Source organism: Aquarana catesbeiana, linkage group LG04 (genome assembly GCF_042186555.1).
Source record: "Aquarana catesbeiana isolate 2022-GZ linkage group LG04, ASM4218655v1, whole genome shotgun sequence".
Lineage (NCBI taxonomy): Eukaryota > Metazoa > Chordata > Amphibia > Anura > Ranidae > Aquarana > Aquarana catesbeiana.
Window position 1 is genome coordinate 335,384,731 of NC_133327.1, and position 27,303 is coordinate 335,412,033.

The window sequence follows — 27,303 nt, forward strand, 5'->3', positions numbered from 1 at the left end:
CTAGTGAAACAGGTCATAGTTGTCACCCTGTTTTTCTGCAGTCTAAAAGTAGAAAAGCACAGCCCAAACATGGACCCAGAGGAATGAACCATACAAGGCCAATTTAATAAGGCTACAGATTGGCTTTAAAGTAGACTCCGCCCAAAGTAGACCCTTCTGCTCATAGTGGAACAGGGCAGGAGTTCAATCTGCTGCTGCATCTTAAAAGTTCATTTGAGCTGGCAGGATCTCCTCACCGATGCCCAGAAACTGAAAATCTCCACATATCAAACTTTATCCCTCCAAATACAGGAATATCCATTTTGGATGAGGATCCAATTTACAAACCATTACAATTAACTTATAAAAAGTTCACAAAAACTAGCTCATTTAGCCATTGTAAATTCAGCACTCAGTACATATGATAAAGGAAATTCTAATAACAAAAGAGTAAAACACACGCACACACATTGGAGGCAATACAAATACTGTTTGTTTTTTTTTTTTAAAGGAAAAAAAAAAAGCCTCCACTCATTTTCTTGATGAAGTTGTATTTATCTGAAGTGTTGAGAAGAGTTTTCTTCTTGGGAAGCTTACATGATATGACCAGCAATTCCTAACAAACCAGGAATATGCAAACCATTTAATGCTCTGCATGTTCTGGTGCAGTAAGGAAAGACATTAATCTTCATCAGAACCAGATTGTCGGCTGCTCTTTCCCCTGTAGCCCCGTGACCTAGATCTTGAACGGGAGTGTTGGGTTATTTCCTTATGCGAGTTAGAATTAGAGTGTCTATGACGAGGAGACTTTGAGCGAGATTTTGCAGAGCCAGAACGGTGTTGGCCAGATCTTGACTTTGATCCAGTCTGCTTTGGTGGCGAGCCAGATGGTGATTTCTCTGCTGACCTAGACCGTCCTCTTGAAAAAGAATGTCTTTGGGGTGATCTTGACCGTCTTACAGGCGACTTTGAACGGGATTTTGAATGACTATATGAATGCCTTCTGTGCCTTGCCCTGTAAAAAAAACAATAACATGAATTCTAGTAAATGGTGGGTTTCTAATCCTAGTTTCCGTTTTCTAGCTGCCTGTTAACAACCCATAAGATATTTCAGCTTTTGGGAGCTGCTGGGTGGTTAAAGACCTAATGGGTTTGTAAATCTCTCAGAATCTCAGATGGGAAGATCTCTGCACTCAAGTTTTCCGACCTGTGCACTTGTTGCAGATTTAAAAAAAAAAAAAAAAAAAAAAAAAAAAGGAATAGATGAGAAATGCGAGAGGTGCGAGAGGTGCGAGTCTCTCCCACAAGGTCAAACCAGAGAACATTGAAAGCAAGTTGCCGAGTACAGTCACACAGAAAGCAAGATCCTGTCTATGTTAACCTGGGAATTGTATGTGATCCAGGGATCTAGAATGGAGATAGGCTTATGGGAACAATGGTGCATGAAAAGCTTATGTTGTGCTTCAGTAAAATTGAGAAATGGTTGTCTCCACGCTCTAGCCAAAGTTTGCCAGGCAACCGGGAACACAAATCCCCACCAGCTGTCACGCTTCACAATTAGGACAGCTCAATCATTCTGATTGGCTGCACGACAACGTAGCAAAGAATCTTAGGTACCTTTTTAACCACTTGCTTACTGGGCACTTAAACCCCCCTCCTGCCCAGACCAATTTTCATCTTTCAGTGCTGAGGCACTTTGAATGACAACTGCGCAGTCATACAACACTGTGCCCAAATGAAATTTTTATCATTTTTTTTTCCTACAAATAGAGCTTTCTTTTGGTGGTATTTAATCACAGCTGGGATTTGTATTTTTTGCTAAATAAAAAAGAGGATGGAAAATTTTGAAAGAGAAAAAAAATAAAAAAAAATAAATAATCATGTTTCATAGTTCGTTATAAAATTTTGCAAACAGGTCATTTTTCTCCTTTATTGATATGCACTGATGAGGCGGCACTGTTGATGAGGAACTGGCAGGTGGCACAGGTGGGCACTGAGGAGCTGGCGGCAGCTCTCTGTGATCGGAACTGATGTCCCTCTCACAGCCGCTGGTGATCGGCTTTTTTTTTCCTCCTCACGCTGTCAGCACGAGGAGAAAAAATAGCCGATTACCGGCTCTGTTTACATCACATGATCAGCTGTCATTGGCTGACAGCTGATCACGTGGTAAGGGGTCGGGATCGACCCCATACTTTGATCTGTGATCCAGTGAGTCTCATAGACTCGCTGATTACAGAGCGCGCCGTGTGCACCCTGCAGGGCGTCCAGGCTGCTCAGGCACGGGAGGATGTCAATAGACGTACTCCCGGCAAAGCAGGTCTGCGCTGTAGCCGTTGTTTGGCTATTGCATTGTCTGAACAGGTTAAGCTTCACTTGTTATGTACTCTTGCATAATTTTGCGTGTGCGAAAACTAAAAACAAACAAGCTTCTTCCTTTGTGTGTTTGGGGTGCTATTAACAATGAATGTTACTGCAAGCATGACAAGTGAAAAAACACACATTTGCCTTTTACATTGGTTTGAAAAAATTTAGATTTTTTTTTGTGAGTTGTCACGCTAAGCTAGTGTGAATGGGGTCTTAACCACTTCAGCCCCGGAAGGATTTACCCCCTTCCTGAACAGTGCGTTTTTTTGCGATTCGTCACTGCGTCGCTTTAACTGACAAGTGCGCGGTCGTGCGACATGGCTCCCAAACAAAAATTTACGTCCTTTTTTCCCCACAAATAGAGCTTTCTTTTGGTGGTATTTGATCACCTCTGCGATTTTTATTTTTTGCACTATAAACAAAATAAGAGCGACAATTTCGAAAAAAAACGCATTATTTTTTACACATAATAAATATCCCCCAAAAATATATAAAAAAAACATTTTTTTTCCTCAGTTTAGGCCGATATGTATTCTTCTACATATTTTTGGTAAAAAAAAAAAAACAAAAAAAACAAAACAAAAAAAAAAAAAAACCACAAAAAAAAAAAAACCACAGTAAGCGTTTATTGATTGGTTTGCGCAAAAGTTATAGCGTCTACAAAATAGGGGATAGTTTTATGACATTTTTATTAATAATTTTTTTTTTTTTACTAGTAATGGCGGCAATCAGTGATTTTTATTGTGACTGCAACATTATGGCGGACATTTTTGACACCATTGTCATTTATACAGCAATCCGTTCTATAAAAATGCACCGATTCCTGTGTAAATGACACTGGCAGTGAAGGGGTTAACCTCTAGGGGACGGGAGGGGTTAAGTCAGTACTAGGGATGTGTTATAATTGTAGGGGGGATGGGTTGTGTTACATCACTGATCTCTGCTCCCGATGACAGGGAGCAGAGATCAGTGACACTGTCACTAGGCAGAATGGGGAGATGCGGTTTACATCAGCATCTCCCCGTTCGTCCTCTCAGTGAGGAAATCGCGGGTATCCCCACGGCGATCGAGTCCGCGGGTCCTGTGACCCGGCTCACGAAGCTTGCGGCAGGCGCGCGTGCGCAGGGCAGCACATTCAAAGTAACGTATGGGTACGTTACTTTGCGCAGCCATGCCATTCTGCCGACATATCTACAGGAGGCGGTCGGCAAGTGGTTAAAGCTGATCTCCAGCTTTAGTTTCAGTTTAAAAAGTTTGTTCAGGCCACGTTGGCCTGAACGAACCATCTCCCTCACTAACATGTGCGCCCACTGGGCGTACTGTATAAACTGTATGCTACATACAATATAAGGCACGGTGTTCCAGGTGTGAGACGAGACCCTCCGTTCTCACCCCCGGAACAAAACAGCATCTATCTGAGCGGTGCTCAGCTATTCATAGGCAGCTTTGAATTCTATCAATGAATACAAAGCTTCCTCTGATTCGCTAAGTCTAAGATTGTGACATCAGTCCATCCTTTGATTCAGCCAGAGGAAGTTTTGTATTCATTGATAGAATACAAAAGCTGCTTATGAATGGCTAAGCACCAACACTATTTTGTTCCAGGTGTGAGACAGGAAGGTTTCGTCTTGCACCCGGAACAGTGCTGTATGCAGTTTGTAGCTTTGGCTACATAGTTTATACAGCACATCCAGTGATGGCACATGTTCGCGAGGGAAAGGAAAAAAAAAAAACAAAAACAAAAAAACAAAAACCAAACACACGTTTGTTTAGGCCAACTTTGCCCGAACAAACTATATAAAATTGAAACTAAAGCTGGGTAACAGCTTTAAAAGAATTTGCAAAAACACTAGCCTGTACACAATCAAAATGGGGCAGTCACACTAATAACTAAATGCCAGCCAAGCACTGTCATTTAGGAGCAGAAATTGTGTACAGAGCCACACTTCTTAGTGCACAAGTGATCAGCTGTGCGAAAAAATAGGATTTTATAACAGCTTACCTGTAAAATCCTTTTCTTTGACGTACATCACAGGACACAGAGCCATAGTAGTTACTATGTGGGTTATAGGCCACCTTCAGGTGATGGACACTAACACGCCCTAAATGAAAAAGTGCACTCCCTATATAACCCCTCCCACTGGTGGGAGTACCTCAGTTTTGTAGCAAAGCAATACACGTGTATACCAAAGAAGGGAGGGACCTCCGTATCCCGTAATGTACTTCAAAGAAAAGGATTTTACAGGTAAGCCATTATATAAATCCTATTTTCTTATCGTACATCATGGGACACAGAGCCATAGTAGTTACTATGTGGGATGTCCCATAGCAATGCCAACTGAAGGGAGGGAGACACAACAAAAGTAGGGCACCAAGAGACTAGAGGACTCATACTGCAGCCTGCAGTACACTGTGCCCAAAGGCGATATCCTCATGACCTTTTACACCTACTTGATAGAACCTGGTAAATGTATGGACTGAAGACCAAGTTGCGGCCTTGCAGATCTGAGCCATGGAGGCTTGGTGATGCACTGCCCAAGAAGCACTAACAGCCCTGGAGAAGTGCGCTTCAATATGAACAATCACTTAACGAAACCATTTAGAGATAGTAGATTTTGATACTGCCTGTCCTCTTTTAGGACCGTCTGGCAACACAAACAAAACATCTGTTTTATGAATCTGAGTGGACATGTTCAATAGACTTTGACTGCTCTCACCACATCAACAGAATGTAGTGATCTTTCTTCCACAGAACGAGTTTCTGGAGAAAAAAAAAAAAAAAAAAAAAAAAAAAAAAAAAAAATTTAAAAAGGAAGAATATCCTGGTTTAAACGAAAAACCGATACTACCTTCGGTAGGAATTCAGGATGAGGCCGCTATACAACAACCTCACCCTTATGAATAAACCAATATGGCTCTTTACAAGAAAGAGCAGCAAACTCTGATACTCTTCCTGCAGAAGATATGGCAAACAAGAAAATTATTTTTTCTTGTCAAGAGGACCAAGGGAATATCTCATATTGGCTCAAAAGGCTGCTTCTGTAAACAGGCCTAAAATTTAAGTCCCAAGGGTTCAGGGGTGACCTGACTGGAGGATTAATCTGCACTACCCCCTGAATAAAGTTATGAACCAGAGAGTGTGAAGAAAGTGGTTGTTGGAAAAAAACACTGATAAAGCCGAAATCTGGCCTTGATAGTACTCAAGGCCAGCTTCATTTCTAATCCTATCGGTAGGAATTCAAGGATCCTACCTATGACATATTTCCTGGGGTGCCAACCCCTGGATTTACAACCAGGAGACATATGCCTTCCAGACTCTATAGTATATGACTTTGGAGGCCGGCTTCCTAGCATTAACCAAGTAGAAACTACTGAAGCCAACAGCCCTCGATCTTTTAGAATGTGGGTCTCAATAGCCAAACTGCTAAATTCAGCGTTTGTAAGGTAGGATGGAATACTGGACCTTGCGAGATAAGGTCTGGCCATAGCGGTAGGGTCCAAGGGTCCCAAACTGCCATTTTTACGATCTTGGCAAACCAAGATCTCCTGGGCCACAAGAATCACCTCCTCCCTTCTTGCTTGATCCAGTGAGAAGGCACAGAAGCAGCAGAACAGGAGGGAACGCATAGATCAGTGAAAAACTGATCCCGCTGAAAAAAACAAGGTATCTGTTCCATATGCCATCGGATCCCTTGTCCTTGACACAAAGTTGTTGATCTTGTTGTTGAACCTGGAGGACACAAACAGATCCACGTCCAGAACTCCTTATTTTTGGCATATTGACAGAAAGATGTCGAGGTGAAGGGACCATTCTCCCAGGAGCAATTGTTGGCGACTCAAGTAGTCTGCCTGCCAATTCTCTCTTCCTGGAATGAAAATTGCCGATAAGCAAGGAATGTTTTTTTTACGAAGATGGAATAGGATTCACCTCTCGACTTCTCGTGCCCCCTTGGTGATTGATATGGGCCACAGCTGTGGCATTGTCGGATTAGATCCTGACAGGACAATTCTGTAGTCTGAGCGTCCAGGCCCAGGCGTACTGCCCGAATCTCTAGAATATTGATGGGCAAGGTCATCTCTCCTTTGGACCATTTCCCTTGGACAGACGCTCGACCATTTCCCTTGGACAGACGCTCCTTCCAGGACTGCTCCCCAGCCCAGAAGGCTGGCATCTGTTACCACCTTCCAGGTAACTGGTAGAAAGGATTTTCCTTTTTGAAGATTTTTGGATATTAACCGATTGAGGCTCTGACGCACCTTGGGGGATAAACGTATTGGGAATTCCAGAGCTTTGACCTTCTTGTTCCAAGTTGACAGGATACTGTTTTGCAGCAGTCTTGAATGAAACTGCGCATAAGGAATGGCCTTGAAAGAAGCCACCATCTTTCCCAATAATTTCACGCAAAGTCGGATAGAAGGATTCTTCTTTGTTTTGATCAATTGAATCAGTTCCCTTATGGAACTGATCCGTTCCTGGGGCAGAAACACCCTCTTCTGAGCTGTATCTATGATCAACCCCAAGTACTGCAATCTCATTGATGGTTTTAAGGAGGATTTTTCTAGGTTGAGAATCCAACCTAGGTATTCCAGGTAGCTGACTGTGGTGACCAAACTTTGGTTTTAAGTGGGCTATCGATCCATCAAGAGTAGATCGCCTAAGTAGGCTAGTATCGTTATAGCTTGAGCCCCTAACTTGGCTAAAGGAGGAGCCAGGACCTTTGTAAACACTCGAGGTGCAGTAGCTAGACCGAAGGCGAGCTACAAACTGGAATGAAGATTTTCTACCGCGAATCGTAGAATTTTCTGGTGAGCTGGGAAAATCGGCACATGGAGAAAAGCAACCTCGATGCTGATTGACGCCAGAAGTTCTCCCCATTGTAGGATGGAGACTGATCGGATTGACTCCATGCGAAAGGAACGGATATTCAAAAACCGGTTTAGATCTTTGAGATCTAAAATGGGTCCGACAACCCCGTTTGGTTTTGGAACCGTTAAAAGGTTTGAATAAAACCCCAATCTTTGCTCTATTAAGAGGACCACCGATCTGAGCGAGTGAGACTTTTTTCACTGGATCTCTGGGAAGGTTTGTTTTGAGAAAACGAGGAGACGGGAACCCTCAGAACTCTAGTTGGTAACGCAGAGAAACTGAGGAAGCTACCCATCTGTCTTGACATTGTTCCTGCCAGATCCTTGAAAAACTGTAGGAGCCTCCCCTCCACTTGAGCAAACGGGGGTGCCCCTTCATAAATAGTATTTTGTTTTGTGGGTTTTCTTCCCCAGGTACTCTTTTGGCCCTGGGACTGACCCTGAGATTTACCTCATGGACCAGACGGTGGGGACCAGACGGTGGAGGCCGTCATGACTGCCTGGAGGCTAATGCCCCTGGCACTGGAGAAGAAGCACATTTTAAAAGAAAAAAATGCTTAAACTTTTTTAACCGGTAAAAGGGAACTTTTCCCATTAGAAATTCTTTGGATATACCTATCCAGATCATCTCCAAATAACCGTTCACCATGAAATGGGAAACTGGCCAAGAGCTTTTGCATGGCCGTGAGGCCTGGAGAATAGACTCTTTCATAGCGTCTATTGTAAAACACAATGCTTCTGACATTCCGGCCAAATCTTGGTCCTGCTGATCAGGAATAAACTGGTCCTTTAAGGACTGAGATACTCCGATTGCTGCCAGCGCAGGCTGAACCTTCAAGCAAAATATAGCTTTTAAAAAGAAATTTAAACTTTTATCTGTTGGCTCCTTTAGCATATGAGCATTGTCTACTGGACAAGTCAGGTACAGAGGATATAGCAGCATCAACTGCTGGAAATCCCAATTTCTTACAGAACTCTTCCTTCATAGGATAAAAGTATCGAAAACTTTTTGGAGGAAAAAAAACTTTATCTGGGTGCTCCCACTCAGAATACATAAGCTTTTTTAGCCATGAATGGATAGTAAAAAGCATGAACAGATTGAGAAGGCTTTAGTGAACCCAAACCAGAGGTGGGCTCATCGACTGACTGTGCTTATTGGCAGTAAAAATGTGGAGCGGAACAGTTCAGTGAGAGATTGTACCAACAACCTTTCTTGCGAACCTGATCCTTTCAGATCAGGTTCTTCGGACATCAGCCTCTTCCTGGTCCCTTGAGAGGTATTCATCATCTCTCGCCCCTTGTTCCTCAGCATGAGGGTCCTAAGCAATGGACGGGGCCCTGATATGCTTAGTCCCACTCTGGGGTGCGATTAAAGCATCAATTTTTTGCTCCAAACTTAGAATGGCTGGAGAAAAACCCTCCTTAGACATATATACTGGGGCTGCAAATGCTAAAAGCAGCTGCAACACTTGCCCCTCCTGATGGCTCATTCTGACCAGCCATATTACTCTCAGGGGAGGATGCCCTCTTTTCTGAGATGGGTCTAGGCTCCCTAGTGACTATAGTCTTTCTAGAGTCCTTTTTTGAGGCGATTTTAACCTCCCTTCTGACCATAGCCTGATGCACAAAGCAGAGGTACTACCAGAAGGAATGCATGCATTTCTTGAGCAATAGTCCAGCTCTGCTGCTGCTATTAATGCTCAGCCTGATGCAGTAGTAAATGAGTCAAAGGAATGCCCGTCACCAAACCTCATATATACCTTCGCTCGTGTGTCCCTCTGCAGCTTGCCAGCAACAATGGTGCCTTTAAAACACACATTCCCCACGCTGGGCGTTGGAGGACGCCAACGCAGCACTAAGCCCCACCCCCCTCCGTCTCTACAGCCCTTCCTCTTTTTCAAAAGAAAGCTTTTCCCGCACGGGCTCCGTTCCTATGGGATCAACGGAGAGAAATGACGGAGGGGGCCCTGGAAGCCGCCGAGCAGTGTGCCGTTCGCGCGTCTTTTTTTTTTTTTAAGCGCTCCTTCCCTGAAGAAAAAAAAAAAAAAACAGCACAGGGGGGCGTCTGGTGGGGAGGCAAACCCCCCCCCAGACTTACCGGAGGTCTGCTGCCGGCCGGAGGAAGAGAAAACTGCTGTTTCCTGGACACATCGTGGGCTCTTTGAGAAGCATGAGACGTAAGTGCTCTATACAGCCCTCAGTGGTGACACATAGGCATGACAACATTTACTCATTAAAGGAGACATAAGAAAGTTTTGAAAATTTCTTAGAAAACTCCACTTACCTTTCATGCTGCAGGGTTTTCTGTGGTAAATTAACAGGCCCAATCTTCATGGTGGGCACCGTTAAACCTTCAGGAGCTGGGGATCCTTGAGGAAACCCACAATCCTGGACCTGTAATAGCACCACTGCCAGTAAAACTCTATGGCCTTAATACCAAAAAGTACTGGATCCCGGGGTCCAGCCCTCTAAAAAGAGAAGCGTTACAGGTAAGACCTCGTTTCTTCGGATATGAGGCCCGGGTACCATTCAATTCGGCCAAAAAGACACTTTGAATGTATCTGGCTGCATGGCTAGCCCCAGCAACGATTGCTCATCTTTACTCGTGACCAACACCTTAGACACTGGCAAAAAAACTAAGGTACTCCCACCAGTGGGAGGGGTTATATAGGGAGTGCACTTTTTAATTTAGGGCGTGCCAGTGTTCAGCACCTGGAGGTGGCCTATAACCCACATAGTAACTACTATGGCTCTGTGTCGCGTGATGCACGATAAGAAATAAACACAAGCTTCAGCATCTGCCTTCACCAACAGCAGCCCCAGTCTTCAGCTTCACAGGCTTCCAGCTCAGAAGGGAACATGTGATGAAACAGAAGTGAATCTAAATATTATATACAAAGTCAAGAGATGTCATGTTGCATTACCTCCTCTTGCTGCGGTCCCAAGAAGAGCTTCGACTACGTGTACGTCTTCTACTGCGGCTTCTAGACCTCCTACGATCAACTGGGGAACTTGCATGTCTCTCCTTCGATTTCATTTGCACAGGAGCTACAATTCAAAATTGTATGGATGCAGAATAAATGGCTGTGAACTATTTTTCCAATGTAATCTATTGTTCACACAAGTTGTAAGAATAATATTCTAATATAATATATACTCTGACCACAAAAGGCCTTCTTTTGCTCATAGCAGCTATGAGCAAAAGATACTATATGCTAAATGAAATATATTGTGGAATCATATACAATGACGAATGAAATACGGACATAGCCAACAATCGGTATATGTGTTATGATTATGTACATTACTGAATAAACCATCACATTTGTAAAATGAACCTTCCAAGAATGTATAAGACATGCATTATAATCCTGATCCACTAATATTAGCCACACCTGCAAACAAGTACTTACTTTTCCGATCTCCTTGAGCAAATTGTATCTCAATCTGGCGTCCACAAACCCATTTTCTGTTTAGATTATAAAGGGCATCTTCAGCATCACGCACATCTTCAAACCTGGCTGTCTGTTAAGGAGACTTTGCAGTGTACTGTACAAAACGCTATATACACACAACTTTAAAAAAAAGTTAAAAACCCAGGCTAGCTGTAAGAGTTCAAGGATCCACAAAATTAATTATAAAAAAAAAAAAAAAAAAGTCTATTTAAAGCAGCAGTGACCCTAAGCATTGGATGATATTAAAGCTTAAAATAGTAAATATATAAAAACTGTACATGCTTAAAAAAATATTTTTTACCCTTGAGCGGTTTGTGTATTCTTTCTTGCCACCCAAAGAATGAATTGTGCGTCAGATTAAAATAAAAAAGGAGCTTGCTTACAATGTCTTGTCTAACTTTTAGTACAAAACCTACAAATACCCCAAAACACAATGTTACAATGAAGCCACAGAAAGAGAAACAAAAAAAAAGCAAAAAAGACAGCACATACATTTATCATGCATCTTGTATTTGAAATGGTTGGGTAAAATTATTTATAAACACAAGCCAGATTGACATAGATCATGCTTTCCCCAGCCTAATTTTGGGGGTATGCTACTGCTCTTCAAATGCAGAGCAGTGTAGAATGTTAACAATGCACCAGACCCACACAAGTCAGGCACCTGGAAATGGGCTCCATTAATAAAAAAAATATTTACAGGGTAAAAGCCTAGATTAGGATATTTAACCTGTGACATTGGGAAAAGGAGTGCTGGATCGGTCCAGACCAAACAATCAACCAGATTTAAAGGGGCCGTAAAGGTTAGTGTTTTTTTCACCTTAATGCATCGTATGCATTAAGGTGAAAAAACCCCTGGCAGTCACCGCCCCCCCCCCCGTTTTACTTACCTGAACCCCTTCATTCAATTGGCAGGGACGCGCTGTCTCTCTCTCCACGGGCTCCCGGCTCTTGATTGGAAAGATTGATAGCAGCACAGCCATTGGCTCCCGATGCTGTCAATCAAATCCAATGACGTGGACGCCGGGCCGAGTCCTGCATTCGGCCCCTATGGACGCCGCATGCTGGACTCGGGAGCGAGCCTGCAAGGTAATCCCCCGGGAGAGCGCTTCTCCCAGGGGGTGATCTGATACAGGGAGGAGCCGCGAGATCCCAGAAAAGCAGGTTCAGGGCCACTCTGTGCAAAAGGAGCTGCACAGTGGAGGTAAGTATAATATGTTGATTAAAAAAAAAAAAAAATGACCCTTACAGTCACTTTAAGCAAAACAGCCTTAGCTATATGGAGAGGGAGATGATTCACAATATGAAGGATGGCTGCCTGATAGATAAGAAATCTCTTAAAGGAGTTATGCACGCACGAGAAATTCTTCCAACTTACACCCACAGGTTTTGCGGAGAGCATGTTCAGAGAACCGTTTTCAAAACCAGCCTGCAGTAGCATTTATGCTTGCTGCAGAGTATACTCTGAATGTGACAGTAACATCCTCATTGCAAGGATCCTCTCCTGGTCTTACAGTATAGTAGGGCTGCAACTAACAATTATTTTCATAATGGATCAGTGGGCAGATTATTGTTTCGATTAATTGGTTAATAACCTTAAAAAAAAAAAAGCGTGGTGTATAATTTAGTTAATATGTAAAGTTTTTTAAAAAAAGGCAATTTATCCTTAAATATTTTTATGCAGTGGTAAATATAAATAACCAACTATATGGTTAGGGAGCGAAATATCTAATCCACTCTGAGAATAACAGACAGAAGAGATATACTGTATGTACTATTAGAAGAGGTATACTATTAAAGGGTGAATCTGGTAAATAGACTCAGAGATCACTTTTTTTTTTATTAAAAAAAAAAAAAAAAAACAAACAATAAAAAGTAATTTTAAGAGCGTTTGTTCGATTTTTTAATCATTAGTGGTGTCAAATCGACATTCATTTTCAACCACAGTGATGGGAAAATTTGGAAATGAGAAAACTTCTTGGTCAAAGAAATTTTCAGACAGTGTATGTGGTTTTCGTTCAGAAATTACATTCATTTTAAAAACAATGTTAAAAACAAGTGAAAATTTTAAACATTCTTTCATTCAGCGAATATACAAAGATTAGTCGTCTGAAAATTGATCCGTGTGGCCAGCATTAGGCTCGGTACACACCTATGCAGTTTGCTTTTGATCTGTTTCTGCAGTGCTTTTCGGTGTGCGTTTTGCGCATGTGATTTTGCTGTGATTCGTGTTTTTGCCTTTTTTTTGGCCAATTTGTTGTTGGGCAGATAAAAAAAAAAAAAAAAGCAGATAATCACTACTCTAAGGGGTTCTTTTTTTACTGTAGAACTGTGAAAGTAATATTTACAGTAGCGATTATTTGCTCTTTTTGTACTATAAAGGGCTCATTTTAGTTTTTGTTTCACCCCATTATGTTACTGGCCGATTAATCGATTATGAAAATAGTAAACTAATAATTTCACAATCGATTAGTTGTCGATTAATCAATTCGTAGGGCCGCCTGGTTCAAATCCCAACCACGACACTACCTGCCTGGAGTTTGCATGTTCTCCCTGTGCCTGCGTGGGTTTCCTCCGGGTACTCCGGTTTACTCCCACACTCCAAAGACATACTGGTAGGTTAAAGGGGTTGTAAAGGTAAACGTTTTTTCACCTTAATGCATTCCATTCATTAAGGTGAATGGAATGCAGGTGAAAAAACTTCCGACAATACCGCTGCCCCCAGCCCCTGTTTTACTTACCTGACCCCTTGAAAGTCCCGCGCTCGCTCCCGTCATCCTCTTTGCCACTCAGCCTGACCGCTGAATGGCTACAGTGGATGGATTGAAAGCAGCGCAGCCATCGGCTCGCACTGCTGTCAATCACATGCAATGACGCGGCGCGCCGGAGGGCGGAGTGACACAGTGAGCGGCTATAGCCGCCAGCTGTATCAAGGGAGCGCGCCCGCAAGAATTAACCACCATGTGAGAGAGCTCGCATTAAAGTGGTGATTCCTTGCGGAGAGGAGCTGAAACAGCCGCCGAGGGACCCCAGAAGACCAGGTTCAGGGCCACTCTGTGCAAAACAAGCTGCAAAGTGAAGTTAAGTATAACATGTTTGTTTTTTTTGTTTTTTGTTTTTTAAAAACTACCTTTACAACCCCTTTAATTGGATCCTGTCTAAATTGTCCCTAGTATGTATGAATGCGAGTTAGGGACCTTAGATTGTAAGCTCCTTGAGGGTAGGGACTGATGTGAATGTACAATGTATATGTAAATGTGTAAATGGATGGCGCTATACAAGTACCATAAATAAATAAAATAATTTGTTGTTTAAGCCCTACAGTATAGTCCGTCTGCCAACATACGCACACAGGAATTTTTTTTAGGGTAGGTAGAATGCCATAGCATTCCTGAGGGGACCCAGATATATATGGGGCTTTTTTTCTTTATATGTGCTCAAAAATTCAAAACTGCACACACATTTATTATCTTTAATAAGGTTGAAACTGGAGTTTGTTTTCAGCTGCTTCTTTGGTGTCCCGGGCACATCGCTTATGCAGTGTGCGTTTCCCGCATGTCTTTCAACCAGGACGTTATATCCCTGTTAAATTATCAGACATTTACTTATTATTTGCTGTATATATATTTCTCACATATGAACTTGCTGATATACAGGCTGTTCAAAAGACTGTAGGGACTTTGAATTTGAGTGAAGGATGGTAACAAGGTCCTTAGGCACATTTATAGGTGGAGGTCCAGTAGAGTCAGAATTTGATTAAGTCGTGGATGGGTGCTTGGAACCTCTGCAAGCAGATTGCTACATTAATTGTGCACAAACTGATAAATTCCACTGGCCTTAGGCAACATTTGAGTCCTCAGAGACTGGGTCACATAGGAGGCTGTGCCAGGACCTGGAAAACGCCACTGATCATAATCTAAATATTTAAAAAAGGACATATAAGCAAGTTAGTATTACAAGGCATACAGTATAGTCAACTTTTTTCTTGAGTCAGGTTGAGGCAGTATTTCAACATCCATAAATTAAGTTGATAACCCCAATGCAGAACCCAGAACTTAAGTTTTGACATTTGACAACTGAAGGGCAAGGTGCAAAACTTACTCCCGGCAGAAGATCAGTGTACTGCCATTTCTCTAAGTCCTGCTGTCACACCCCCTAGGTCGGGGGGACAGCAACCTATTGATCGCGGGCTACCTGTCGACCGCGGGTAGGTGGCAGGTTGACCCTGCCGGTCCTCTCTCCGCCCTCAGCCTCCTCCACCAAGAATTCGGTCCTTCTCTCTCTTCCCCCTCCAGCCTCCCCCGCCACTGTCAGTGAACAGCAGAAAGTGAGAGGCAGCACAGCTCAGGACGGGAGCTGGCCAAATTAACTTTTCTAGTTAACCCACAGATGATTGCTTGCAAAGTTCAAAGCAGCCAATCACCAGCTTGTTAATATGAAAAAAGTCTTTTGGCCAGCTCCTGCCCCCTGTCCATAACTGTGCTGCCTCTCGGTCTCATGTATTCACAGGTAGGATGCTATGGGCGGGAAGACGACACTAGTGTGAGAGTGTGAGAAAAAGGTAGAGTGGATACTGTTATGGGCAGGACCACCCCCACAGCAGTGTTCTTTACCACCTTTCACTGAACGCGATGCACTCCTGAACCCTGCACTCTCTTGCAACACAATGTCCACTGCGTTTGCGATCTACATTTGGGATTTCATCAGGGTTGTTAAAGTAGGTCTCCATCTCTCTAAGGTTGCCTACCCCTGTGCTATGCTATCTGTGGAGGGAGGTGGGGGAGAAGTTTTGCTCTTCCATTTTCTATAGCAATGGAAAACATTTTATGAACATTTTTAAATGATCTGCCCATAGAATGGCCATTTAAAAGTCAGTTAATCCAATACTAATATTTCGCTATTTAATAAAGGTTTCTGAATTCTGGTGGTGATATCTGTAGACTTGAGTTTGCCTATCTGCCACACTCTTTACACAGGTGTGCTCCCATCAATTTGTTTTTCCATTTTTCTTATATAAAATTATAAGAGAAGCAGGGGTGCAATTCAACTTCCAGTATCTACCGAAAAACTGAAACAGTTGTAGGACCAACAAAAACAAACTGATTTTGAGGAGTACAATTTTAACATTAATACAAGTTTAAGTAGGTAAATGCAATAACAAAGTACTGTACGGAACAACCCCAAAAACTTGTGGCTACTGCTGCTTTAATTAGAACTTCCATAAATACTTCACTTTACACTCAGAATCAACTTTAACTAATCAAACATATTTGAGAAGCAGGATACAAAAAAGGAACTTTTGCGGTTACCTCATTTGACTTGATCTTGAACCTTGACCTTTACTCTTTAGGGCTTGCAAGGTGAAGCTGGACAAGGATCAACCAAATCGAACTTTGCTTTGATATAAAGGTAGGAAATTTGAACCCTCAGCTTGCAGCAGGCTGTGTCTTTAGTGCTTGGCAAGAACTTGCCCTCTTCCAGCTTTCTTATCTCTTTCCACCCTCCCTCTTTATTCCTTGAAGCTGCAACTTCAAAGGTGTCTGTGGGCTTTACGCTTGGCTCTATCTAACCAGGCTCATTCAAACCTTGGGGTGCTTGCCAGCTACTGTGGACTGCTTTACATTTTCTGAGACAGAGAAATAAATACACATACAATTAGGAGGTAGGTACTTCATGCTCCTGAACATCAACACAAGCACATAAAGGATATTGAATATAAGCAAATCCTCTGGGGCGACGATTGTAGTAGTCAAGAGGAACGTAAACGTCTACTATTGGGCCATACCGACCAAACTCACGCCGCAAATCCTCCGGCCTGAAGTGTGTAAGGCAGAGAAACAAGGTTGATAGTGCAACTTCATTGTTGTGCCAGTTCAAACAAACTACCTTGTGTGCTCTACGATCTGCACTAGATAACTTAAAAAAATAAAAATAAAAATAAAACACCCATACATTTTTTTTTATACAATGTCTGATCTCTAAAGCAGTGGTTTTCAATCCTTTTGGCCAACATGCCACCCTCAAGGATCATCCCCAGGCTCAGATACCCCTTATAAAATTTATAAGCACAAATATATTTTCCCAAGCAAAGTAACGTGTAACATACTGGCATTTATAGCTAATCAGCCCAGAGACTTTAGTGTGGTCTGGGCCTGGAGGAATCATGCAGCGGAGTGACCTCTGAGCAGCCCAGGGCAGTTTGCATCTGCAATGTTTACCCCTGGTTGCTGGAGGTGAAGACAATGCAGACCACCTGATGCCCAGCAACACATCCTAGCTGGGCTCCCATCAAGGCCAACCCATAAGGAGCTCCCAGGTGACAGAAAAAAGGGGGAAGATAGGAAAGGAGCTAGTGGTCATTTTACGGATACAAGCCAGTCCAACTATCATCCTCTTCCTTACATGGGCACAGACAGCAATAAAAACTGACAAACTTTCTAATCAAACTCTACTCTAAAGGAAAAACTTTTTACTTAGTTTTGGATAGTTATACTTCCACTGAATAGGACCAGACACCACTGAGTCCTTGATGAGGAGCCAAAATTTATATCTTGTTCATTCTTGTCCCTTTCAGTTGGGCAGATGTCCTCCCTCGTGTGTCATGTTGTCATGGAGTGAAGTGGAAATACTATATTTTTGTTTTATTGTGAAAAAGTGATCACATATAAGCTAAGCTGATATTTGGGGCCCAGTAAGAGTCCCAATCTCTAAAGCAACATAATGAAATAAGTTACCTTGACGATGGGAAAAGGCAAGGCACTAAAACAAGGGTCTTCAAACTATGGCCCTCCAGTTGTTCAAGAACTACAATTCCCATAATGCCTAGCCATGTCTGTGAATGTCAGAGTTTTACAATGCCTCCTGGGATGTGTAGTTCCGCAACAGCTGGAGGGCCGTAGCTTGAGGATCCCTGCACTAAAACATCAGATTTTATTAGTTGTCACTCACTACAATGAACAATAAAAAAAACAAATTTTTAGGGGTGCTTGTGACTTTCTATGCTAGCCTGGATACATGGGCAGCACCATCAAGGCGCTTACAATCTAAAGTCCCTAACAAACATTCATGCATATACAGCAGGTATAGAAAATAATTACCTGCCCCCTTTACAATAATCATATTTTGTTGCTTTGCAGCCCGAAATGAAGGCATCCACAGTTTTGTGTTTTATCCAGCTGTATTTACTCAACTTATAACATCCAAGTGAAAGATCTAACACCAACATGTCAGAAAAAAAAAAAGGGGGGGGGGGGACACCAAGTTGGATAAAGGATCACCCCCCTAATGTCAGTATTTTGTTGAACCACCTTTTGCTTTAAATTACAGCCTTTAGTCCGTTGGGATATGTCTCTAACTTTGCACATCTAGACTTTGCAATATTTGCCCACTCTTTGCAGAAGTGCTCAAGTTCAGTTAAATTTGATGGTGACCGTTTGTGGGCTGCAGTCTTCAAGTCATTCCACAGATGGGGGTTTAAGTCTGAGCTCTGAGTAGGCCATGCAAGAACATTTACCCTTTTCTCCTTCAACCACCGTGTGGTCATTTTCGCTGTGTGCTTTGGGTCATTGTCATATTGAAAGGTAAATCTTCTTCCCATTGACAACTTCCTGGCAGAGGGCAGCAGATTTTCTTATAGAATTTGATGGTATTTTGCCCCATCCATTTTCCCTTCTATCCTGACAAGTGCTCCAGTCCCTGCTGCAGAGAAACACCCCTATAACAGGATATTACCACATCCAGAAATCGTGTTATTTGGATGGTGAGCTGTATTGGATTTTGCCAGACATATTGTTTGGTGTGGAGGCTAAATGATTAAATTTTAGTCTCGTCTGACCAGAACACCTTTTTTCTTTTGGCCTCAGAACCTTCAAAAGGTGCGTTTTGGCAAAGCTCAGTCATGACTGCATGTGGCCTTTCAGTTGCTTTTTCCTGCTACCCTCCCAGGCAAGCCACATTTGTGGAGAGTTTGTGGTATTATTGTCACATGTACACAATGACCACTCTGTCATTAACTCCTGCAACTGCTTCAGAGTTGCTGTAGGCCTCTTGGTAGCCTCTGACCAATTTGCTTCAGTTGCACTATATAAAGGGACTGAAATGCTCCAGGAAAGCTTGAGTTTATAAGTCATTTAGGAGGGGGTGATCCTCTTTCCAACTCAACGATTCTGTTTTTTGATTTTTATTCTTTTTCTGACATGTTGGTGTTATAGCTTTCACTTATAATTTTATAAATTGCACTGATTAAAAACAGCTGGATAAAACAAAAACTGTGTGTCTTCATTTCAGGCGGCAAAGCAACAAAATGTGATTTTAAAAGGGGGTGATTATTTTCCATACCCACTGTACTAGGGCCAATTTAGACAGCCAATTAAACTACCAGTGTGTCTTTGGAGTGTGGGTGGAACCTTTAGGCAGGTGGTGCCGTGGCTAGGATGCAAACTGAAGACCCTAGTGCTGCTAGGCAGAAGTGCTAGCCACTGTGCTGTCCCTTACCTTTTTTATTTTTTGGTTACATCACCAAAGACTAAGTTCTGCAATTGCAATATTGTGAGTCTGTAAAAGGATACATTTTGGAAAAACACTGTCCCCCAATAATTATGGCCCATATAGAATAATAATGTTGCAAACTAGGAATGGTAGATCATTGATCTGCTCTCCAAAGTACCCCCTTCTGGCCAGTACACCCTGGGGTATGTGTACCCTAGGTTGAGAACCATTGCTTTAGAGTTAGAAACCTTTAACTTTTGGTCAATCTAATGTAGTATAACAACATTTTTAGACACAATGTTTACTTACCTCAATGTCAAAATGACAAAATGTAACTGACAAGAGCCTTTAATTGATCATCCATTTTATTTTCCACTTTTATGTATGCTATGTCCAAGAAAGGGCTAAAACCCCAAAATGTTGCAATGTTTACTTTTTTAATTACAAGAAGCTTTTTGCTCATCCTGGCTCACACTGCTGTCACTCAGCCTATGTTTTGTTTGGAGGATCTCCATAAATCCACCAGCAATCGCTCCTACACAATGCATGGTAAATATTGCAAGTTTTGCAAGGGCCATGTCACACTGGAAATTCTGTAACTGACGAAACCCCGTAGCGACAGCATCACCTAAATTTGACATGGACCTACCAAATCATTTATAACTTTTATAACATTTTATGTACATTAAACAAACTACAAGTGCAGTCACACAAGAGAGCTCTCAGTTTAGGCCTCATGTACGCTGCTGGTATTTGAGCATTTTTTTAACTGCTCCTGAACTCTCCTCTACGTTATTCTTATCAGTACATGTACACAGGGTCATTTCTAGGCAGTTGAGTTTAGAGGCCTTTTTTGGAAAGCAAAAAAATTAGTTCAGATGCTGAGTTTAGAGGCAGTTCAATCGCTTCTAAATGCGGCAAAATGCGATAACTCGCGTTTAGTTTTTCATGCGTTTTTCATTTCTAGCTATTTTGAAAAAAAAAAAATTAAAAATTTTTCTCAAACGCTTCTAAGCGCAAACGCCACTAAATGCGCCATGTAAACGTAGCAAAACGTACGTTTTAAACGTGGGTTACTATCTGTCAAGTTCAATCGTTCAGGAGAGGCTGTAAAACGTCCCTTGTACATCAAGCCTAACATGTATTGTTTCCAACACCACAAGAACAAGCTGCTTCTAAGGTAATCACATGATAGTATACATAACCTCAATTTCATTAACATGCAGGAGCCCTAGGCCCTGTATGTTTACCATGCTTGTTTCTAGGCTTTTCTAGATTTACACACTTTTTACAAATGCATAATGTGCAAAAAATGCTTTAAAAAGTAGAACTGAAAGGCAAAACCTTTTTTTAACATTTTGGATAGAGGGGGAGATTTTCCATTACTTTCTATTCCAAAGCAAAAATAGGAAGTGAGGGGACATCCCTCAAACGTGAGGGGTATCGGTAGCACTAGTGTCCCCATTGGAAGATTTCCACTTTTTCACTGTTCAGGTGAACACCCAAAATTTGAAATTTTCTTTTACTTTCAATGATAACAGTAAACAGGACAAATAGAGAGGGGGAATGTCCCTAAAGGGGACACAGAAAGCAATAAAAAAAAACTGAAAGGTATTCTAATCCCTCTTCACTCTGTCCAAAAAAAAATAGTTTTGCCTTTAGTTACACTTTAACACCATTCTGGTTTACTGCGTCGCATTAAAAGAATGCAAGGTGCTTAGAGTACCCATTCAGAATGAATGAACCTACATCACACCAACACATACTGTATAATGTGTGTTACTGCAACACGATAGTGTCAATAGACCCTAAGGCTTGGTTCACACTACTGCGACCTGAAAGTTGTGCAACTTTGCCAGGTGACTTGAGTAGAGGTCGACCGATATGGGTTTTTCTCTGGCCGATGCCAAAGCCGATATTTAGAAATCGCGGTGGCCGATGGCCGATATATGATGCAGATTTTTTTGGGCCGATATATTAGGCCGATTTTTTTTTTTTTTCCCTTCATCTCATAAAATCTGACAGTTAGACCCCTTTCACACTGGGGCGTTTTTCAGGCGCTTTTGGGCTAAAAATAGTGCCTGTAAAACGGCTCCCCTGCAGTCTCAGTGTGATATCCCGAGTGCTTTCGCACTGAGGCGATGCGCTGGCAGGATGTTAAAAAAAAAGTCCTGCAAGCGGCATCTTTGGAGCGGTGTATACCGCTCCTCCACCACTCCTGCCCATTGAAATTAATGGGCACCGCTGCCGAAGCGCCTGCAAAGCGTTTTGGCAGCAGCGCTTCAGGGGCGCATTTAACCCCTTCTTCGGCCGCTAGCTGGGTTATAAGCGCCCCACTAGCAGCCGAATAGCGCCGCTAAAATGATGGTAAAGCGCCGCTAAAACTAACAGCGTTTTACTGTCAACGCATGCCCGCTCCAGTGTGAAAGCAGCCTTAAGTAATACAGAAATTTTTTTATATTTAAACATTTATTAAACAAAACAAACCTCCAATCAGTTCACTTGTATGTAGAATTTAGATAAAAAAAAAATAACTATATCTTAAATATTAAATACACAAAAACAGGTAATCAAAACTTTTGGACGAAAAAAATGGGCTAACTTTACTGCTTTTTTTTTTTTTATTTCATTAGTGTATTTAAAAAAAAAAAAAAAAAAAGCGTTTGAAAGGCTGCTGCGCAAATACCGTGTGACATAAAATATTGCAACAACCGCTATTTTATTCCCTAGGGTCTCTGCTAGAAAAAATATATATAATGTTTGGGGGTTCCAAGTGATTTTCTAGCAGAAAATACAGGATTTTTACTTGTAAGCAACAAGTGTCAGAAAAGATTTAGTCTTTAAATGGTTAAACTGAGAGCTTCTCCACAGAGTTCAGTCTATTGATAAAAGAACCTGAAAGAGATACAAATGTATCTTCTTATCAGACTTGGCAGGCTGCCCAGGGAAGAGAGAAGAAAACTTCAGACAACTTGCATTGACTTATATTACAGAAGTCATTTTCAAGTCCTGCTGAAGGTATAATCGGCTTTTTTTATCAGCACATTTGGCCGATGCCGATTAAGTAAAAAAAAGCCAAATATCGGCCGGCCGATATATCGGTCGACCTCTAGACTTGAGTACTACTTTGAAGAAAGGGAGGTGCTACACCGCAGGGAATGCCTGGGTAATCTTCCTGTAACGTTGGATCCAAATCACATCAATATAGATGATGATCCGGCTTGGAGGCGACTCATTAAAGTCTATGGGCACAAATCGGATAGAAGTCACCTTGAAGTAGTATAGCAACCTTGTCTAAAGTTGGAGTAACTTTAGTAGTGCTCAATAAAGACAGCTCTCATTGACTAACATGGGATTTCACATGTCATGCAACTTCGGGTCTCACAAGTCAGATCCCAAGTTGTAACAGTGTGAACCAAGCCTAATGGTTCTGGGTATATTTGAGCCAAATGGTTACTTTGGTATTTTCACCCACTCCTCCGCCCCCTTTTTAACCCCTACCTACCGGATATTGTGTTCTGCACAGAGGGGACTCCACTGCTGTCAGAATACACTGATCAGTGCTGCATTAAAGCCGAATGAAGGAACATTTTCCAACGTTCCCATTCAAGAGAAGCCGATTGTCAGGTCGGCTTCTCTCTAGCAGGAATGACCATAGATTAATCGAAATTTAGCCAGTCACTGCTAAATTGGCAAAATTGTAGCCCATCTAGGATGAGCTTTAGTTCCAATGGTCCAGCCCACATCTCCCCGGATTCCTGTCTTGAGCTGTTCCGATTGGCCAGTGGGGATGACATCACTGCCAAAGAGGTGCCGGAGTACAGTCATTCTGACACTGGCAGTGTGCTGGAATGTAAACTGAGCTGCATATGAGCAGCTCAATGTACATTCTATGGAAGATTGTAAATAGGCAGGCAAGTACTTTACTGCAGAAGAAACACTACAATAAAAAAAAGTCTGCAATTTTTTATATTTCACATTAAGTTTCACTTTAAAGTGATATTAAAAGGCAAAAAATAAAAAACCAAACATGGTATACTCACCTGCTCTGTGCAGTCTGTGGTTTTGCACAGAGCAGCCCTGAGCATCCTCTTCTCCTCAGGTGCCCCACCCTCCTGTCACGTGCCCCCAGAGCAAGCAGCTTGCAATGGGGGCACCCAAGCCTCTGCGTGTCCATTCAGACATGGAGCCATGGCTCGGTCCTGCCCCCCTCCTGATAGGCTGTCTCTCTTCATAGGCTGTCTGGTTGTGATTGACACCTGATTGGCTCCCGCTGATATCTCAGCCAATGAATAGGGAGAGTCCCAGGGCAGCCGTGGCTATTGAGAACATCGCTGGATTGGAGGGGGCTTAGGTAAGGACCTTCTGCCTTTAGAACCACTTTAAGGCAGGGTTCACATCTGTGCAGTGCGCTTTGGGTGTGTTTTACATGCACTTTAGGTGCATCAACATTGAACTCTATATAATGTGCACTTTGATGAAAGTGCATCAAAGATGCAGCAAGCAGGATTTTTTTAATGCACCTCACCCAAAGTGCATGTAAAGCACAAGTGTGAACAGGGCCTTGCTGGTTCCAAAAACTGTTACATTCAAGGCATGCCTTGAATGATAATGGTCATGGTTGTCAGTGTGCTTATGTCAGCTCTGAACTGAACTGTCAAGACATCAAATAGCTGGTGTCATTACTGATCACATGTGCATCACCATAACTGCAGATCAGGCTAAGATGGCAGCTTCCTTGGCCATAAAGAATAGGAAAACTTTGAAAGATATAATCTAGTTGGCTTCCATGCACAGCTGCTCCAGCTTTGATAAAGAAATTCCCCTTTAGGCAATCTGTGTTAAGTTTCTTACCTGCTTGGGCGTACAATTTCAGGATCTGCCGAGCTGAATGAACTAGCATAGGAATGACATCATCTCAGCATGGCCAAGGACTGGAACCCAAAATAGAACTGACCAAAGATATCAGTAGCTGGTGGGGAGCTCTTGGACACTGCATCATTAGGAGGGGAGTATAGTTCCACCTTAAACCGGAACTATACTTCCCTTTACTCCAGTGATGCAGCATCCCAGAGCCCCTCACCAGTTGCTGACATCTTCAGGCGGTTGACCCTTTTTATTGGCCTAGGCTGAAGTCACTCTCAGGCACGCGTGGGAGTTCATTCATCTCGGCACTGCCGAAATGGTACATGTGCATAGTACACTGTACAGGCTGGTAACATAAATTTAATGCAGGGGAAACTTAGTATCTCTTCTGCATTAAAAATCCTGTCTGCTCCACAACTGTATTTTTTTGTCATAAAGTTCCACTTTAAAGTGGTTCTAAAGGTGCCTTAATGCATTAGGCCCCTTTCACATGGGGCAGACTCCACCAGGAGCCCACCTGCTTAGTGAGAAAACAATCTTCTGATCCCCACTGAGCTGGCTTGTCCATGTCCACTCCCCTAATGCAGAACAGACAGACACAGTCCGCTCTCCTCTATGGGCAGTCAGATGTAAATGGACCGCCTGCCTGTTTACACCCAGCTGCCATCTGATCTAATCTGCTAGAAGAGGGGTCTCCAAACTTTCTTAGCCATATTACGGTCCTTCAGACTTTAGTGTGGCCAGCAGGAGTTGAAAATGTCCAAGTGTCAGTTGGATTAAACAATGTCTCAGGCTTGGTGGTCAGAGGGAGTAAGAAAATGACATGGCGCCTGTGGTCAGTGGGAAAGGGAACCGTGCCCCAATTGTTGGTGCCAGCGGGAAGGAACCGTACCCAAGACTGTTGGTGCCAGTGGGAAGGAATGGTGTCTCATATGTGGTGTCAATAGAAGGAATACGCCCCAAGGGCCGGATAAAGGCAAGTAAAGGGCCGCCGTTTGGAATCCACTGCACTAGATGGATAGGGAACACCTGTTTTTAGCGGATAGGATCAGATGTCAGCAGATGTCAAGGGACACATGTCCTTTAATGCCCACCACTCCACAGAAGGCAGTGGATGGTCTGATCAGGTCCACCTAAAAAACTGACAGGTGGACCCAATTGGTCTGCCTATTTTAAAGGGGCCTTACAGAAAAAAAACAAAACCCACTAAAGCCTTTTACTTACCGGAACCCAATCTTGATCCAGTGATGTGCATGAGAGCAGTGGCTCTCCTGGGTATCTCTCATTGGCTTACATCAGTGGGAGCCATTGGCTCCTATTGCTGTCAAGCACAGACAGTGAGCCAATGAGGACAGAGCGGGGGGGGCGGGGAGAGCAAGCCTGCTTAAGTGCCCCATAGCAAGAAGCTTAGGAGATGGAGCCAGGAGTGCTGGTGGGGGACCCAAAAAGTAGAGGATCGAAGCTGCTCTGTGCAAAACCATTACACAGAGCAGGTAAGCAACTTTTTTTTCTTCCTCTTTTTAAATTGGTTTCCTTTAGAATCACTTTAATGCATTCTCTCCATTACAGTACAAAACCTTCTGTGTTAAGCAGCCCCCTTACATACTTACTTGAGACTGATCTTCATCCAACGCTGTGCAGAGGCTCTCTCCCCTCTGGTCATAAAGGCAGCAGCGGGAGCCATTGGTCAATCACAGCTAAGGATGAGCCTAGGCATGTTCGCAACTCCACAGCGCCGATCACAGGTCTGTGCAGTCGATCGGAAAAATGTCTCACTGCCTGTGATTTGCGCTGCGGAGGGTCAGCTTCCTGGCAGGCACGTGGAGCTGCAAACACGCCAGAGCAAATCCTTAATCACAGCCTGTGAGAGAGCAGAGGGGGGATGGAGGCAGATCCCGAGCTGTACTGTGTGCGTCTATGGAAGCACACTGCCCAGCTTGGGATCAAGCCCGTATGAGAGCTTGCTACGGGGGCACGCAGCAGGGGGGAGCCAGGGGTGCAGAGGAGCGCCCAAGAGGGGAGGATCAGGACTGCTCTGTGCAAAACCATTACACAGTGAAGTATGAGATGTTTTATTAAAAAAAATTTAAAAATCCACGAATAAATCACTTAAAGGTGTGACAATTGAGGAGTAGCCGTGTCAAGTGTTGAACTGTCTTTTGTGAATTGGACCCAGGGTGCCCCAATGCTGTTCTGCCCCACCCCCGTGTCTCTTGTACTAGAACAATCCTCAGTGTATCAATGGAGGGCCTCAGGTGTAGGGAGCCGGTAGAGAAGTATGAAAGGGCCGTACAAGCCACATGCGGCCAGGAATGTGTAGGCCTGGAATGGAGAATGTTCGGGAGAGGGGGGGGGCTCCCACACAACACACAAGGGGCTGTTCCTACCTGGTGGCGTCGGCCACGTTCCTGACGAACAGGGAGGTGTTGGGCGGCCTAGAGTAGCGGGACATGGTGCTGGCGACCGATGACTTCCGGCGGGATCCCCGGCCTCTATAGACGAGCCCCGGTACAGCGTTCTCTATCGTCCTTAGGAGGCGGGCAGGCGAAGGGCTCCACTTCGTTGTCAGGGGGTGTGTCCAGCGCTAAAGCGGTGATAGGAAGGTGTTCCGCAGGAGGGGGCGGGGCCGGAAGTGTCTTTGTGTCCATCTTGGGGTTTGGAATGCATGCCTGATAGCAGCCGCCCTGCTGGCCCTGGAGATTAGTGCCTGTGTTTCGTTGTTCAGTTGTCAGATTAGGCGACCCGTCAGATTTGGTAACGGAAGTGACGTTTCGCCGCCATCTTGTTACATTCTGCACCCCTCCATAGTAACGCTACACCGAGAAGGGGGCAAGCAGACATCTTGTTACACCCACCGGAGTTTTGCATTGCAGTTATTTTTAACAGGAAACTGAGCGTATAAGGTGAAATACAGTGTTTGGAAATCTATTGGACTGTTTATATGTTGAATTATAAAAGCAGCGGTGTTCTGTCACATTAGCAAACCTGTGAAATCAGCAGGTTTGCTGCTTATTTTAAAATTCAACAGCTAAACAGTTCGTCGGATTTCTATATTCTGTATTTAGTGGGACTGCTTTAACAGTCCCACTATTGTTATTCGATTTTATTTATTTTTATTTATTATTCCGTACGTTTTTTGGCTCAGCGTAACTCCTGCATACTTTCAGCTATTAAAACCATTCAACTATTAAAATGTTCATCTCTTTCAGCTGATGATGGGACTTTTTCAACTTTTTTCTACTATTTATACTTTTTAAAATATTAAGCTTTTTAACACTTTTTTTTA

The 27,303-nt window shown here is 43.1% G+C and overlaps 1 protein-coding gene across 1 annotated transcript; it reads right to left on the reverse strand.

Moving 5' to 3' along the window:
- Positions 1-513: 513 nt before the first annotated feature.
- On the reverse strand, positions 514-26,634 carry SRSF12 (serine and arginine rich splicing factor 12). Its single transcript, XM_073626923.1, has 5 exons — positions 26,405-26,634; positions 16,375-16,479; positions 10,623-10,726; positions 10,134-10,257; positions 514-994 (listed from the first exon to the last, which is right to left on the reverse strand). Exons 1-5 carry the CDS (start codon positions 26,467-26,469, stop codon positions 661-663), a joined length of 732 nt encoding a protein of 243 aa, XP_073483024.1. The 5' UTR covers positions 26,470-26,634; the 3' UTR covers positions 514-660.
- Positions 26,635-27,303: the final 669 nt, after the last annotated feature.